The sequence below is a fragment of the Muscardinus avellanarius genome, assembly GCF_963383645.1.
Source record: "Muscardinus avellanarius genome assembly, chromosome: 6".
In the NCBI taxonomy this organism is placed as follows: domain Eukaryota; kingdom Metazoa; phylum Chordata; class Mammalia; order Rodentia; family Gliridae; genus Muscardinus; species Muscardinus avellanarius.
Window position 1 is genome coordinate 52989680 of NC_137791.1, and position 17744 is coordinate 53007423.

General features: G+C 41.1%; 1 protein-coding gene across 1 annotated transcript; it reads left to right on the top strand.

Moving 5' to 3' along the window:
• Nucleotides 1-1048: 1048 nt before the first annotated feature.
• TRMT10A (tRNA methyltransferase 10A) lies at nt 1049-9945 on the top strand (the record flags this gene model as incomplete). Its single annotated transcript, XM_080697184.1, has 7 exons — nt 1049-1233; nt 2352-2514; nt 3329-3400; nt 4917-4991; nt 6686-6835; nt 7797-7902; nt 9677-9945. 7 exons carry the CDS (start codon nt 1049-1051, stop codon nt 9943-9945), a joined length of 1020 nt encoding a protein of 339 aa, XP_080553310.1.
• Nucleotides 9946-17744: the final 7799 nt, after the last annotated feature.

Below are 17744 nucleotides of genomic sequence, written 5' to 3' on the forward strand. Positions count from 1 at the left end.
TATGTACTAAGCATCCAGTTAGTACCAGCCACTGTGTTGCTGACAGTGTTGCACTTAAAAGAGCAATAACCATATAATAAATCTACTCCCTAAATTATGTTTGTCAAGGGACTTGTCTTTTTATTATCTCAATTGTAGGCTTTTTTTTTTCTTTTATATAGTAGCTTCTCTGAATAGACTTATTAGCTAGCTCTGCAAGTTGGAAGAATCGTAATTTTTCTAAAGGACAGTAGAACATTTTGATATTAAGTCTTTGGTAAATACAGAGCAAAGATGTTTTTAGCTTTAGTGATAATCACCTACTAAAGAGAAAAGTTTTAGTGTTTTGAGCCTTTCCCTAGTCTGAAGGCAAGTTCAATTCAAGTCAATAGACATAAAGATGTGTGTGATTAGCCGGCATGGTGGTATATGCCTGTAATCCCAGTACTTGGGGACTGAGATAGAAGGATCTCGGGTTTGAAGCCAGCCTTAGCAATTTGGCAGCATTAAAGATTATGGAAAAGGTGCTTTTCCATAACTCTTTTTTTGTGGTACTAGAGATTGAACCCAGGGATATTCTACCTTCGAACCACACCCCTAGCTCTACTATTCTCATCTTCTCTCTCTTCTCTTTCTTCTCTCTCCTCTCTCCTCTCTCCTCTCTCCTCTCTCCTCTCTCCTCTCTCCTCTCTCCTCTCTCCTCTCTCCTCTCTCTCCTCTCTCCTCTCTCTCCTCTCCTCTCCTCTCCTCTTCTCTCTCTCTCTCTCTCTCTCTCTCTCTCTCTCTCTCTCTCTCTCTCTTTTCTATTTTTTGGTACTGGGGATGGAATCCAGGGGCATTCTACCCCCAGCCCTATTTTTTATTCTTTAATTTTTGAAACAAAGTTTCACTGAGTTGCTAAGGGACTCACTAAGTAGGAGCTGAGGCTGTCTTCAAACCATGTTCCTCCTGTCTCGGTCTCCCAAATGCTGGGATTAAAACTGTGTGTGTCACCACACCCAGCTACTTTTTTTGTGTATTTGTAAGTTTTCTGTTCATGTTAAAAGTTGTTTTTCAGAGGCAGCAAATAATGTCATCTGAAATGTCACCAACATGTATTGAGACTTGTAATGTTGAAAGGAAACAAGACTTAAGTGAAGATGAAAAAGAGAAGCAGAAACCAAGATTAGATGAAGGGACTGAACCAATATCTAAACGGCAAATGAAGAAGCTAATAAAACAGAAACAATGGGAAGAACAGCGAGAACTCCGCAAGTATGTGTCACAAAATGTACATACTCTATTGCTAGTAAGAAATACAGAATGTCGGCCGGGCGTGGTGGCGCACGCTTGTAATCCCCACGCTTGGGAGGCAGAGACAGGAGGATCATGCAGGTTCGAAGCCAGCCGCGCGCGCTGGCTTAGGAGACCCTGTTTCCAAATAAAAATGTAAAAATAGGTCTGGGAGTGTAGCCTGGAGATAGAAGGGCTTCCAGGAACCCCAGTACCACCAAAAAAAAAAAAAAAAAAAAAGAAAGAAAGAAAGAAATACAGAATGTCAGATCTTGTAAAGCCTTTTAACATGTTAAAAATAATTTACTTAAAATTGAGTTCATGCATATTGTTAGCATACACTGTCATTTGGCTATTAAAACTATATGCTTTGAATTATTATTTTAAGCAGTGTTGATAAACTTGCACTTAACATTTTTTATAAAACAGAACCCATTGTGAATAGCAGCACAATTTTTGAAATAAGTAACTTAGATAAGGGATATAGTTAGTATCCATGTCCTAAATATAAAATAAAAATAACCAACTCAGAATGGTAAAATTTTGGCCTTACGTGGGTTTTATTAGAAACCAGGTTTTGTGAGAGCAGTTAGGCTGCTATCATTTTTGTATAATACAAAGTTTACAAGAGAAAATAAACTGTAATTGTAAGATTAGAGAAATAGTAATTCTTTTAAAATGGATGTATTTTATTTAATACCTTATTTTTTAATACCTTATGAATTTGCTTGAAAACCATGTAGGAGATAAGTGATGAAAGTAAAATTTATCATAATTCAAATTTAGTATTTTATGTTTTCTTAGGGATAGTGTGATACCAGTAATAGATGAAACTATTGAGTACTCGGTATAGAATTTAGATAGAAAGCTTTATATTGTTTTGCAAATTCATTTCCTTCCTATCTACAGCTATTACATGGACTCAATAAAATGACCATTTTTGATGCATAGAAGAGGTAAATTTGGTAAATGAACCAAATTTCCTGTGGTTCAACTTTAAAAAAAATAATTTGTCTATTTAGAAGAATCTTGTGACTATATAAATAATGACATTGTGAATATATAAAAAATGACAAAGTTATTTCAACTACTAACTTTAGACAAAAGCGGAAAGAAAAACGCAAGAGAAAGAAGTTAGAACGACAATTTCAACTGGAATCAAATTCAGATGGAAATGACAGAAAACGTGTTCGAAGACATGTTGTTCATAGTACCCTCCGCCTTATCATTGACTGTAGTTTTGACGATTTGATGGTATTAAAGGTATGATAATCATTGTCAGAAAGATTCTATAAGGGGAGCCGGTCGTGGTGGTGCACTCTTGTAATCCCCAGTATTTGGGAGGAGGATCTAGGTTCACGGACAGCCTCGGCTACTTAGTGAGGCTCTTTGCAACTCAGTGAGACCCTGTTTCAAGATAAAGAATAAAATATAGGGCTTGGGGTGTAGCTTGGAGGTAGAATGCCCCTGGGTTCCATCCCCAGTGCCACAAAAAAAAAAAAAAAAAAGAAAGAAAAAGAAAAATTCTGTAAGGAAAATGAAATAGGCTGAATCATTCTTGTTTATTTAACATGTAATATTGATGATATAGGTTTATATATTAAAGGACATCTTAAATATTTAAAAATCTCTGCCCCCTCACGTGAGTTAGTTACTACATTGCTTTGATATATGTATGTATATTTGTATGTAGACAGACATATTTCATAATTAGATAATTCAGTAACTGCATATTAATAATAAAGATCTGTGTGGTTTTATCAAAGCCATTGGTAAAGCATGAAAGATAACAAAGTTTTAAGTTCAAAAATAGCTTTTTGTTGTTTTTTAAGAGTAAATGTTTTTCATGAACTAGCATTTGAAATGGGTACCAAATCTGAAATAATAGGTCACCTACAGTGTATTATCTTTACTTGCAGTAATTTTGTTAGTATGTAAAAAAAAAAAATAAAAATTACTCAAATGATTTTATATTTAAGGAGGAAAATTTTTTTCTACTTATTCTGATCTTTATCCTCATGGAATAGTCATACATAATTTTTGACAACTTTGTTTTTAAAACTCTACTTTTTTAAAGGATATTAAGAAACTTCATAAGCAGATTCAGCGATGTTATGCAGAAAATCGACGAGCACTACATCCTGTGCAGGTATGTCCGAAGAAGAATTTAAAACTCCACTATATATATATATTTCTCTTTTTTTTTTTAAGGTACTGGGGATGGACCTAGGGGCATTCTACCTCCAAGCTACAATTCCAGCCCTATGTTTTATTCTTTATTTTGAATCAAGGTCTCGTTGCGTTGCAGAGGGCTTCACTAAGTAGTAGCTGAGGCTGTCTCCTGTCTCAGCCACCCAAATGCTGGGATTACAAGTGTATGCCACCATGTTTGGCTTATATTTTTCATGAAATAAAACATAGATAATTTCAATTGCCTTTGCAAGGTCTTATGGTAATCTTATTTAATACTTATTTGAGAAGTATTTTCTTTTTCTATGAAAATAAAGTGAAATATTTTAAGTGTTTTTTATGTGTCATTTTCGGACATCCTCTTTTCACTGTGTAGTTGAAGGTCTTCATTCACTATAGAACATGAACATATTTTCATGCCAGTATCTCAGTTTTCAATTCTTTCCAATCCTGGGAAGTGGGAAAGGTGGTGGCTGGGGATCCTGCCCCTGTATGATATATACTGTGGTAGTTGTTATATATGTGTTATCTACTTAAAGATGTAAGTTTTTTCTGAGTCACTGATAATTCCAAAATGTTAATCTTAAGCTGTGATAAGGGAGTGATTTGTGAGACTACTTGGCTGCTTATAAAAATAGGACTACTGCATCCCCAGCCCAAGAATTGGATCTTTTTGTTCATTTAAATTCTAAGTAACCTCATAATTGACACTGACTCACTGATATTAATAACTAGGATTTGTATGTGTGTGTATAGAGGGTACTGGGGATGGTACCCAGGGGCCTTCTACCTCAGGGCCACCCTCTCAGACCTATTTTATATTTTATTTGGAAACAGAGTCTCACTAAGTTGCTGAGAGCCTCACCAAGTACTTTGAGTTGGTTTCAAACCTGCGCAATACTCCTGTCTCAGCCTCCCAGGCACTGAGATTACAAGCGTGTGCCACCACACCCGACTAGCTAGAAATTTTTAATATACTTCTTGTTAGATGTTTTGTTTTTACCAAGTGATAGCAGTTTTATATATAGAACTTTTATTTTTTTAATATCATACTTCCATGATAGTTCTTATCATCATTTTTGTCCATTACAGGACCTTTATTCCCCCTGCTCTTGATTTAAAATAGGTGTTAGGATTTAGAATCAAAGAAAATTGTGAAGATTTTGAACTGGTAAGGAAAAACAACAACAGTTGAAGCAAAATGAGAGGGTAAAAACTTGACATGGAAGCAGGGAGTTTGCAGAAACATGATTATCAGTAGAGCGGTAGATTGTAACTTCTGGAGAGAGAACTGATTGAATACTAAACTTGGTGTGCTTTGTGATATACCTACAAAACAAGACATAAAGTATGTCACAATTTTTTTTCTAGTTCAATTGTGTTTTATTAATGATTAGGTGAGTGTATGAGGGGAATAAATATTGGACTCGAATGATCATTTTCTCTCTTTCTGTGCTTACTGATCACTAAATCAGTTCTACTTGACAAGCCATGGGGGCCAGCTGAAAAAGAATATGGATGAAAATGACAAAGGATGGGTCAACTGGAAGGTAATTAAAATAGGTCAACTCTCCCATAATTTCAAATACTTATTTCTTCTAAAGGTCTGCATTTTTTTTAAATCTAAATTCTATATACTGTTACTTAACACAGCAGTCTCCAAACCCTGTATTGCCTTCAAACCTAAGTCTAAATTTACAAGTGTTAAAAACTTAAAAACAGAATGAGATGTCTCTTAATTTGTACTTGCTCTCATTAACTCTTACCTATTTGATTGCCAACCTTAAAACATAGCTTTTAAAAAAGAAAAGAAGAATTAAAGGTCTTTATGTAACTTCTCCCTAGCAAATGAGCTATACATTATCTGTGAGAATGAAGTCATTCTAAAATTTGAATGACCACATTTTGTTTCTTCTAAATCTGAGCTGTCCAATATGTAGCTACTCACTGCATGCAGCTGTTGAACTTTTGAAATGTGTCTAAATTGTGAATTTAGATGTACTATAAATGTAAAATACATACTGAGTTCCAAAGACTTATAAGAAAGTGTGTGAGACAGAGGAGGAGAGGGAGGGAGAGTTATATGATCTAAAAAATTTCTGTTATGGGGTAAAATGATAAGATTATGGGCATATTGTTTTAATTAATATCATCTAGATTTTTTCACTTTTTTTTTTTTTTTTTTGCAGCACTGGGGATGGAACTCAGTGGCATTCTACCTCTGAGCTACACCCCCAGCCCTATATTTTTATTCTTTATTGTGAAACAGGGTCTCACTGAGTTGCAGAGGTCCTCACTAAGTAGCTGAGGCTGGCCACAAACCACGATCCTCCTGTCTCGGCCTCCCAAATGCCGGGATTACAAGCTTGCGCCACCATGCTCAGCTTTTTCACTTTTTTTTTTTTTCTTAATGTGGCTATTAGAAGATTTAAAATTATAATGTGGCATGTAGGTTTTTCTGTCGGACTGATTATTTTCAGTTATTTTTAAAGATGTAAATAGATTGGCTTTAGTACTACTGAGAAACTTCTATTCAGGGAACTATTGAGTTATATTCCACTTTTTTTTTTTTTTTTTTTTTTTTTGTGGGTCTGGGGATGGAACCCAGGGGCATTTGACCTCTGAGCCACACCTCCCTGCCCTATTTTTATTCTTTATTTTGAAGCAGGGTCTCACTGAGTTTCAGAGGGCCTCACTAAGTAGCTAAGGCCGTCCGCGAACCGTGATCCTCCTGTCTCAGCCTCCCAAATGCTGGGATTACAAGCGTGCGCCACCACACCAGGCCCACTTTTTTTTTCCCCTTAGTTTTCATTCTGACAAACTCATACTTACTGGTCTCATAATGACTGTATTTATTAATAGCCTGTAATATAAACTTTTTTCCTGGTATTGAGGATTAAACCCAGTGACATTCTACCTTGAATGTATACCCCTAGTACTATTTTATTTTATTTATTTTGAAATAGGGTCTCACTAAGTTGCTGAGGGCCTCACTAGGTTACTGAGGCTGGTTTAGAACCTGGTTTCTGCTGTCTCAGCCTCCCAAGTACTGGGACTACAGTTGTGTGCCACCACATTCAACTTATAATATGAACATTTTTAAAGGTTATTTTAAAAATATTCTTTCAAACTTCATTTCAGATGTTTTTGGATGGATTTGTTTTGGGAAAAGAAGATAATCATTTTTAGCTAACTTTTGCAAAATCCTATTAATTAGTAGCATCTTTCCCCTGTGTCTTAAAAGGATATCCACATCAAACCGGAACACTATAGTGAACTTATGAAAAAAGAAGACCTGATTTATCTTACATCAGATTCACCTAATATATTGAAGGAATTAGATGAATCAAAGGCATATGTGATTGGGGGATTAGTAGATCACAACCATCATAAGGTACTATATTCAATTTTATTTTTGGTTTTGTTTGTACTTAAAATCCATATTTCAGAGTTTTCTGATAGTAACCAAAATACTAATAGTGGCTGATCTTTCTTAAGCACCTACTTTGTTTTAGTCATCTTTCAAAGAAAGCAAAGGACTTCAGGTACATTAACTTACTGAACCCTCACTAGGACCAGTGAATTCATGGCAGTGATTATCTTTGTTTCACAGATGAGGACACTGAAGCACAAAGAAGTTAAGCCTAAAGTCAGCAGTGGTAGGTGACACTAGATGAGGCAGATTGTTCCAGAGTCCATATGCCTAACACTATACCCTTAGATAGAGGATAATGCTGCTGATAAACTGTTACACCATTGAAAATTATACTAGGTTTTAAATACATGATTTTCATGAGTTTTTTTCTATTCCCTTAAATTCATATTTTTCTCTTCCCATTTCCTTATTCAAATGAAAAATTACAGAAATGCACTTTCTAAAAGAAAACATCATTTTATACTTTGCCAGTGACTTTGCAGCATGCTAAACTCAACCCAGCTAAGGAAAAAGCATGTTTGCTAAGTACCAGAGGAAATATTATCAGAGTAACATGAAATAATACCATATTCTTGAAAAGTAGTACTGTGAAAGTAGAGCTGTCTGCAGTGTTGTAAATGTTCATATCTGCCTGCCTGGTTTGATAGTTATGTGGCTACTGCATGTTTGAAATGTACACAGTATAACTGAGGAACTGAAAAATTTAAATTGTAATTAAGTAGTTAAATGTTAGCAGTTGGACAGTTCAGTTCTGGAGCATTTTAGAGGATTGTATCAGAATGACTTTTAGCACACACATGCACGCACACCTCACCTTCTTCAGATTATATTCTCTGAACTAGTCTTTTCTAAAAATTATATTGTCATAGACTTTAAAATAAATGAATGTTTACTTAGAGTCACAGTGTCTTTGTTTTAGGGATTCACCTTTAAACAAGCCTCAGATTATGGAATTAATCATGCACAGCTCCCCCTTGGAAATTTTGTGAAGATGAATAGTCGGAAAGTCTTGGCAGTTAATCATGGTAAGAAAAAAGGTAGACACTGAAAATATACATGAGTGAATACTGTGAAAAATAATATTCCATTTAAGAGTTGGATAAATAGAAAATATTATACCTTGCTGGAGAAACAAAGTTTAAAGAGTTATCATCTATAATTTGTTTAGAATAATAGAAATAATTCATATTTTAGAAAATTTTGATTAATATACAAAAGCATAAAAACAATTGGCTGTAATTTCATTACTCAGAGATACCTGATATTAATTCTATGGTGTTTTCTTCTGTTTTTTTTTTTCTATAACAGTTATTAGATAATTACATTCTTACTGTATTACAATGTTATTCATCTAGAGTGGTTTCCCCATCATCAGCATATTTTTGTGTTATTGAATGATTATTAGTGACTATGTAATGTTTTATTATCTAAATATACAATAATTTAGCCATTGTCTTGCTGAATTTTTTTGCCCTTTTTGCTCTTCTAAATAACAATTGTAATGGAATTTCTGGGACCCAAGTCTTTGCCTGGCGTTTTACTTTACTAAATATTTTTTTTTTTTGTACTGGGAATGGTACTGAGATGCATTCTACCTCTGAGCTACACCCTCAGCCCTACTTTTTATTCTTTATTTTGAAACAAGGTCTCACTAAGTTGTAAAGGGGCTCACTAAATAGCTGAGGCTGTCCGTGAACCTTAATCCTCCTGTCTCAGCCTCCCAAGTATTGGGATTACAAGTGTTCGGCACCACACTGGCTTACTAAATGGTTTTTTTTTTTTTTTTTTGTGGGGGTCTGGGGATGGAACCCAGGGGCAGTTGACCTCTGAGCGACACCCCCTGTCCTATTTTTATTCTTTATTTTGAAACAGGGTCTCACTAAATTGCCGAGGCCTCACTAAGTAGCTGAGACTGTCTGCGAACTGTGATCCTCTGGTTTCAGCCTCCTGAATGCTAGGATTACAGGAGTACGTCACCACGCCTGGCTTACTAAATGTTTTAAGGAGAGATTTAATCAATACACAATGACTTACTGAAACCCTAAACCCTTTCAAATAGCAGGTTTGGGGGTTTATAGATACAAAACTATTGATCCAAGAAATGAACTTCTAAAACTTTTGAGAAAGTGAAAATTACTTTTCTGCAGAATAATCCAAATTAGCCCTTCACTTCTATATTTAAATAATAGTACCTTAGAGGCAGTATTTATATTCTTTACATCTCATGTAAAAGATAAATAAAACAAAAACAGGCAAGAAGCTTCTCAGAGTGGACACCTCTTTATAAGAAATAAAGAAGCAGCCGGCATGGTGTTGCAGGCCTGTAATCCCAGTACTTGGGAGGCTGAGACAGGAGGATCCCAGCAACGTAGGCCCTCTGCAACTTAGTGAGACCCTGTTTCAAAATAAAAAGCAAAATAGGGGTGGGGTATAACTCAGAGATACAATGCTCCCTGAGAATAATCCCTTGGAGCACAAAGAAAAAGAAAAGAAAAAAAAGGTAGAAGAAATTTGGATGAATCCTAATGATTTGTTCTCTGCTTCTCTATGAGTGCATAAAGGATAAAAAAAAAAATAAGAAGTAGGAAGGAGACTAAAAAGATCCTCTGTTTATTATAATTGACAAGGGATACTGGAGAGTTTTTGTATGCTTAAGAACTGAATTGAAGAAAAGCTGGAGAGGAGGTATGGGGCTTAGACAAACTAGTACTCCTTAGCACAAAGACAATGTATTTTTAAAGGCAGTTTTAATACTGTGGTGATTTGACTAAGAAATGTATGGAGTTGTCTTTATTGCAGTATTTGAGATTATTCTGGAATACTTGGAGACGAGAGACTGGCAAGAAGCATTTTTTACTATCTTACCTCAGCGGAAAGGAGCTGTTCCCACCAATCAAGGGGGTGAAAGTTCTTCCCAGAGCAAGCAGTCTGCCGGGGCTGAATGTGGATCGGACAGTGATTATAGTGAGGAGGAATGCAGCAGAAATGAAACAGATTCACCAAGTCAAGAAGAAAAGCAGGATAAAGAAAATAGTGCTGAACCTGCAGCAAACTCTGCACTCCAGTGATGTAGCCTGGCTTTAGCTTAAGGGAGAATTAGGAGAAAGTAATGCTTTTCACAGAATATTCTAATTGGAAGACAATTTTATTTCTGTTTGTGAATTTTTAAACTTTTCTTTAAAAAGCTAAATGATACTGAAAAACATTGATTTTTTTATCATTTTAAAATTGTTTTCTAAACCTCAAATAAGAGTTTTAGAGAATTTTGATTAGTATACCTTTATTGTCTTTTTGTTTACTGGAATGTATTTTTCAGTGTGTGCCTTCCTACCTTTCAGTTCACATCAGTGACCTTTATGTTCCATCTATTGCTATTTACCTGTGAAGGCAGATATTCATAAATGTCCTATACATCAACTAGAATGCTGTGTATAGGAAGTTACGCTCTATTTGTAGCTTTTTTTTTTCTTTTTTCTTTTTTTGGTGGTACTGGGTTTCCTGGAAGCCCTTCTACCTCCCAGCTACGCTCCCAGACCTATTTTTATACTTTTCTTAATTTGGAAACAGGGTCTCTTAAGCCAGCACAGCTGGCTTCAAACCTCTGCAATCCTCCTGTCTCCGCGTCCCAAGCGCAGGGATTACAAGCGTGCGCCACTATGCCCAGCTATTTGTAGCTTTTATATTCAGTTTAGTTACTTCAAGGTAAAACAATTTCTAAGAAAAAATGCCTGCTCCCTAATGCAGTGATCCTAGGTTGGCTGGGGGAGCCCTGCCCAAACCTCCCTCATGGTGCCTTTTCATGGTTCTGAGGGGATCATAGAAGAATTGAGGATCTCTTGAATACATGTCTTAATCCTATAATGGTAATAATTTCAATTATAAAATTTAATTTTTGTGGGCTTAATTATGTTTTAAGACTGTTACTTCTGATGGATCAATTTTGTTTATACCTGAATTTAAAGCCTAACAGTTTTTAGCAGCTATCCTTTCCTTCCATATATATTTTTAAAATATTTGTCATATGAGGTGAATATTGTATACCTGCCTCTTGTCATATAATATTCAAACTAATGTAAATTTGTGTTTTTGTAAATGATATATATACAAATATGCATGTAGCTATATTTACATCTGTTTATCCATATTATATATTGTTCTCAGTTATGATAACAGGACTGATTTGTAGTGTGTAAATGGTTGTATTCAACAAACTAAGATCAATTTGAATTTCTTGAAGTACAAAAATTCACAGCTAAATTTTTGTTTGGAAACATTGGCAAGGGAGGATGGGGCAAGAAAAGCTGTTTGAGTTTCTAGTGATTATAAAGATCTTATGAAATGTAGAGATGTTTACAGTAAAGTGATTGTTCTCTATCACAGCTAAAGATTTCAGGAATCTTAAAGTTTGTGTTATTTTCTAGTGTTTTGTTTGTTTTTTAACATATGAAAATTATATTTTAAATACTTACATAACTTATGTATAAGTTACATACTAAGCATATGCACATTTAATAGAAAGTTTTTTTGTTTTAGTATTGATGCTTACTGTCTATTACTTCTGTTGCTTTATTTTTAGTAATCTATTATAGTTGCTCATTTTAAAGTAAGGTCTATGCAAGGTTTAAAAATAAAGCCCTGTGGTTCTAAAAGAACAAACTGTGTGCCATGAGCTGTATTTTTCAAAAGTTCAGATTTATCTGACTACATTTAGCTTTGTAGCACGAGATATGCCTTTTATATTTCATATAAAATTGTGCCCTATTTAATTATAAAAGGTGAAAAATCATTACAGGGATCACATAGTTTAATTTTCATTAGTTATAAAAAGCACTGTATTAGTCTCCTCGGGTGCCATAAGAAATCACCAAAAACTAGGTGACTTAAAACAGTAGCAGTTTATTCTCTAATAGTTCCTGAGGCTAATCGTCCAAAATTCGAGTGTTATGGGCCACGGTCCCTCCAGGTGCTCTAGGGAAGAGTCGTCCCTTGCCCCTCAGCTTTTGATGGTGGTCAGCAATCCCTGGTATCCCTTGGCTGGAGTGATATCACTCTAATCTTTGTGTGGTTACCACATTGTCTTCTCTTTGTTTCATGTCTGTGTCCAAATTATCCTCTTCTTATAAGGAGACCAGCATTAGATTAGGGTTCTCCATAACATAGTGTGACCTCATCTTAACTTGCAAAGCTCCTACTTTCTAATTGATTACAGTCATGGGTATTAGAGGTTAGAATTTAATATGCCTTTTGGGGGACACATTCCTACCCACCACAAGCCTATATCTTATCTGGGCTATTGGTGACAAGTATTTCTTTTAAAATAATTGATTTCTGAGGTATTTAAAATTTGGCTTTAAAAATATTACTTAAGCTTTTTTAGAAAACCTCCAGGCATACTCCCAGACCTATTTTTTATACTTTATTTGGAAACAGAGTCTCACTAAGTTGCTGAGAGCCTCACTCAGTAGCTGAGTCTGGCTTTGAACCTGTGAGATCCTCCTGTGTCAGCCTCCCAAGCGCTGGGATCACAAGCATGTGCCACCACGCCTGACTTGATGAAACAATTGTTTTTTTTAATTTATTTTTATTTATTTATTTTTTATTATTGGTGCATTGTAATCATACATGCCATTGGAATACAAGATTTGAGAGGATATACAAGCACACATCATCCAATTTGCCCTCATCCAATCCCCATCCCATTCCCTCCCCCTCCTTTGATCCCATGTTTGGTGAATATCTTTGAAACATTTGTTTACGTACTTATGAGTTTTAAAGAGGTTCCATCCTCCCCCATCCCATCCCCTTTGACTGGTCACCTTAATTGCTTCTCTAGAGGGCCCTTTCTGCAACTCTACCTCCTCCTGTTACCCCTTTCTTCCTAGATTTTGCTAGTTAGGGGAAGCATCTGGTTTTTACTTTCTTTTTCTTTCTTTTCTTTTCTTTTTTTTTTTTTTTTTTTTTTTTTTTTTTTTTTTTTTGGTGGTACTGGGGTTCCTGGAAGCACTTCGACCTCCGGGCTACGCTCCCAGACCTATTTTATACTTTTTTATTTGGAAACAGGGTCTCTTAAGACAGCATGGCTGGCTTTGAACCTGCGCAATCCTCCTGTCTCCGCCTCCCAAGAGTGGTGATTACAAGCGTGCGCCACCACACCCGGCTGGTTTTTACTTTCTGTGATATTTCTCTGTGCATGCCGCATTGAAAGTTCTGATCCCATTCTTGACGTCCCCAGTAGAGACCTGGCAACCTGGAGGACTCTGATCCCAACCTCGCTGGCTCCAGCACTGGCCTTGCCTCACGAGAGACCCCGATCCTGGCATCGCTGGCCCCCACACCAGCTTAACCCCTCAGCTGGCTCCGATCCTGGCCTTGGAGGCCCCAGCACCGGCCTTGCCTCACGGCAGGCTCCAATCCCAGCCTTGCTGACCCTGGCACCGGCCTAACCCCTCAGCAGGCTCCTATCCTGGCCTCGGAGACGCGAGCACTTGCCTTGCCTCGTGGCAGACTCCGATCCCGGTCTCGCTGGCCCGGTACCGGCCTAACCCATTGGCAGGCTCCGATCCAGGCCTCGGAGGCCCCAGCACCAGCCTTGCCTCATGGCAGACTCCCGATCCCGGCCTTGCTGGCCCCGGCACCAGCCTAACCCCTCTGCAGGCTCCGATTGTGGCCTCGGAGCCCTCAGTAGTGGCCTTGCCTCACAGCAGGCTCCGATCCCGAACTCGCTAGCCTCGGCACCAGCCTTACCCCTCGGCAGGCTCCGATCCAGGCCTTGGAGGCCTCAGTAGTGGCCTTGCCTCATGGCAGGCTCCTATCCCAGCCTTGCTGGCCCTGGCATTGGCCTAACCCCTTGGCAGGCTCCTATCCTGGCCTCAGAGGCCCCAGCACTGGCCTTGCCTCATGGTAGGTTCCGATCCCGGTCTCACTGGCCCAGGCCTTACCCCTCGGCAGGCTCCGATCCAGGCCCCCCAGCACCGGCCTTGCCTCATGGCAGGCTCGGATCCCAGCCTCTCTGGCCCCGGCACCAGCCTAACCCCTAAGCAGGCTCCGATCCAGGCTTCGGAGGCCCCAGTACCGGCCTTGCCTCACAGCAGGCTTCTATCCTGGCCTCGCTGGCCCCAGCACCGGCCTTACCCCTCGGCAGGCTCCAATCCCAGCCTCAGAGGCCCCAGCACCGGCCTTGCCTCACGGCAGTGTCCAATCCCGGCCCCACTGGCCCCGGCACTGGCCTAACCCATCGACAGGCTCCAATCCAGACCTCAAAGGCCCCAGCACCGGCCTTGCCTCATGGCAGGCTTCGATCCTGTCCTCGCTTGCCCCAGCACCTGTCTAACTCCTTGGCAGGCTCCAATTCTGCCCTCGGAGGCCCCAGTACTGGCCTTGCCTCATGGCAGGCTACAATCCCAGGCTCGCTGGCCCTGGCACCAGCCTTTCCCCTCGGTAGGCTCCGATCCCAGCCTTGGAGACCCCAGCATTGGCCTTGCCTCGTGGCAGGCTCCAATCCCGGCCTCGCTGGCCCCAGAACCGGCCTAACCCATTGGCAGGCTCTAATCCAGGCCTCAGAGGCCCCAGCACCAGCCTTTCCTCACAGCAGGCTCTGATCCTGGCCTTGCTGGCCCGGTACTGGCCTAACCCCTCGGCAGGCTCTGATCCCAGCCTCAGAGGCCCCAGCACCGGCCTTGCCTCGTGGCAGGCTCCGAACCTGGCCTCGCTGACCCTGGCACCGACCTAACCCCTCGGCAGGCTCTTATCCTGGCCTCGGAGGCCCCAGTACCGGCCTTGCCTCATGGCAGGCTCCAATCCCCGCTTTGCTGTCCCCATCACTGGCCTCCTCCTTGGCAGGCTCCGATCCGAGCACCCTCTTCACTTAGCAGGTTGTCCCACTTTCCCGAGGGTGCATGGTGGTAGCATTCTGCCTCTGGGGTTATTTCCTCAAAAGTTCTGGGTGTATTGCATCAGAACTCTGCTCCCCTGAGTACTGGCCATTGCCATTGGTGCTGCCTCCACCATTTCAAATCTTTCCCAAGCTATTTTCCCACACTGCATGTTGTCCAGTATTCCTAAGCATACGCGACAGTAGCATTCCATCTTTGGGGTAATTTCTTCAGAAGATCAGGGTAGATTGGATCTGATCTCTGCCTCTCCCAAATACAAGCTTCCACTGCCATCATGGCCACCGCTGCCTACACCGCCTTCCTCCTAGGTCTCCGCTAAAATCTCTCCTAACAGGTGATGTACAGGATTCTTAAGGATGTAGAGAAGCAATCCTCTTTTGTGGGGATTTTTTCCAAAAGTTCCAGTTCAGTTGGATATGTTTTGTCTGAACCTCCAGTATCCTGGCTGCCACCGCGGCCATCTTGACCCCTCTCCAATATTTTTCTTTTCTTTTTTCTTTTCCTTTTTTTTTTTTTTTTTTTTTAATAAGAGAAGACAGTATGTGTGGTTTGAGGAGGTGTGGCTGTCAGGCACTGAGTAGCAATGAATTTTTTTTCTTTCCTCGCTTCCAAAAGCGGAGTTCAATAGTCTAACCATGCAGAGCAGATTCTGCTGTTCTAAATGCACCATGGCCTGGTGCAGAGCAGATTCTGCTGTTCTAAATGCACCATGGCCTGGTGTAGCACAGCAGAGATGGATTCCTCTGTACCCGCAGTTAGGTCTCCTGTTTGGTACCAGGCTTCCCGGAACTTGGGCTCAGCCTCCTGCCCAACACCATGCCTTCCTGGGGGTAGGCCGGGCCGCCTGCCCCCCTCCCCCTGCCTGGGGCCCTGAACCTCCTGACCTTGACCAACGGGAGGCAGGTGTGCCTGGCTCAGAGCCTTGGGGCCCGGATCTCTAGACCTTCCAGGGGGCAGGCGAGTCCTGCTTGACCCCCGCCCGTGGGCCCAGTGTACCAGTATTGGGAATGGCCTAGGAAGATCTGAGAAAGCTATGATTATTAATATATTTCAAAAATTGGGTGAGGGGCAAATCTGTGCAAGGACTTGGTTTCTGCCTAAAAGCAGGCAACTATTCCAATGTAAATTAACCTAGCTAAAAGTAATTAACAAGTTAATAGGAGAGGAGAACTAGGCCTTTCTCTATCTAAAGACAGATCTACATGATTAGATAAGCTAGCAAAGATGGTAGGACTGGTCGACCTTCATGAAAGGAGACACCTTGCCACACCTTGCTGGGGGAGGTACCTTACAAGGTACGGGGAGGTTCACTACCTCAGAATTACATAAATAAGATGGAGGTCATGGGTATAAAAAGTCCAGTCCACGTGTGATCCCTTTGGTGTATTCATTCAAGTCACCCCTCCATGCCAGTCTGGTATGGAGCTGTACCTATCCTCTGTATTTCTATCTTTTAATAAACTTCTTTAAATCTTCAACGACTGTCCAAGCTATGCATATTTATTCTTAGCTTAGGACAAGAACCCGCGGTAATTTTCTGTTTTTGGTCATTTTGGGTTTTGTTGTGGTTTGAGGGAAATTTTGTCCGGGACCCTAACTGGGTCCCTGGGAACAGTCTCCCCACAACCGTATTCTCCCAATCCATAACACCCAGGGCCTTGTGGCCTGCCCCAGTCCTTCTGGGGGCAGGTGTACCCCTCTCGACCCCCACCTGGGGGCCGACTACTTGCAGCTGGATCTCTGAACCTTCCAGGGGCAGGCGTGTCCCTCTGGACCCCACCCGGGGCCCATGGTCTTGTGGCCGGACCCGGTCCTTCCGGGGGACAGGTATGCCCTGCTCGACCCCCACCCGTGGGCCCAGGGCCTTCTGGTCCACCCAGGTCCTTCCAGGGGACAGGCATCCGCCGGTAGACGCCTGCCCAGGGGCCCAGGGGCCAGCCCGGCCCGGTCCTTCTGGGGGCCAGGCGTGCCCCATTCAATCCCTGCCTGGGGACCCAGGGCCCTGCAGCCTGACCGGGTCCTTTCAGGGACCAGGCGTGCCCCCTTGACCCCAGCCCGGGGGCCCAGGGCCCTGTGGCCTGGCTCGAACCTTCGAGGGGGTGGTCAGGCGTGACCCACTCGATTCCCGCCGGGGGGCCCAGGGCCCTGCTGCCCAGCTGGCCTGAACTTTCCCGGGGGCAGGTGTGCCAGCTCAACCCCCGCCTGGGGGCCCAGGGCACTGCGGCCCGGCACTGTCCTTGGGGAGGGGGGGTCAGGCGTGTCCCCTCGACCCCTGCCTGGGGGCCCAGGGCCCTGCCGCCTGACCTGGCAACAGTTATGTTTTTAGGTAAGCAGTAACTATCATGATTGTGGGGATTCTTCCCCGGGACTTGGGAGGGAGAGACCTGAAATGAAGACATGGACAGTAGTCTCTTAGACCACTGACAACTTTATTCTCTAGAACTAAGTTTTTATACTTTTTTCCCCTGCACCAAAACCACAACTTCAACAGAAAGAAAAACATCAAAGTACAATCTCAAACACAATGCAGAATGATTGATGTAGAACATACGTCATATGCTTGCAGAATACAATCATGGAGGGAAAATTAAAAAAACAAGAAGAAACAAAGAGGCCTGGTTAAAGATTATTAAGAGCATGATTACAGCCAGTTCCCGCTCTCACCGGTGGGTTGGGGGTGAGAAATTCTGGAAAGACCAGAAGTCACCCAGAGTCTCGGAAAGCTTGACCTTTCGCCAAACTGCCTTAACTCTTTCGGAACCTTTCGTTCCTCAGGTTTCTTCCATGTCTTCCATCATTTTCCCCCTTTTTATTAAGTTGAACGGCAGCTGCAGTGAGAGCAAGGTTAGAGGCCTATGATTCAGATAAGGCTCTCCAGACCCATTCGAATTCTAAAATTATAAGCATGAAACATAATCCTATAAGCAACAATTGCAATATTCCAGCTGGTGTTTTTATTAAGTTTGACAAAGGAT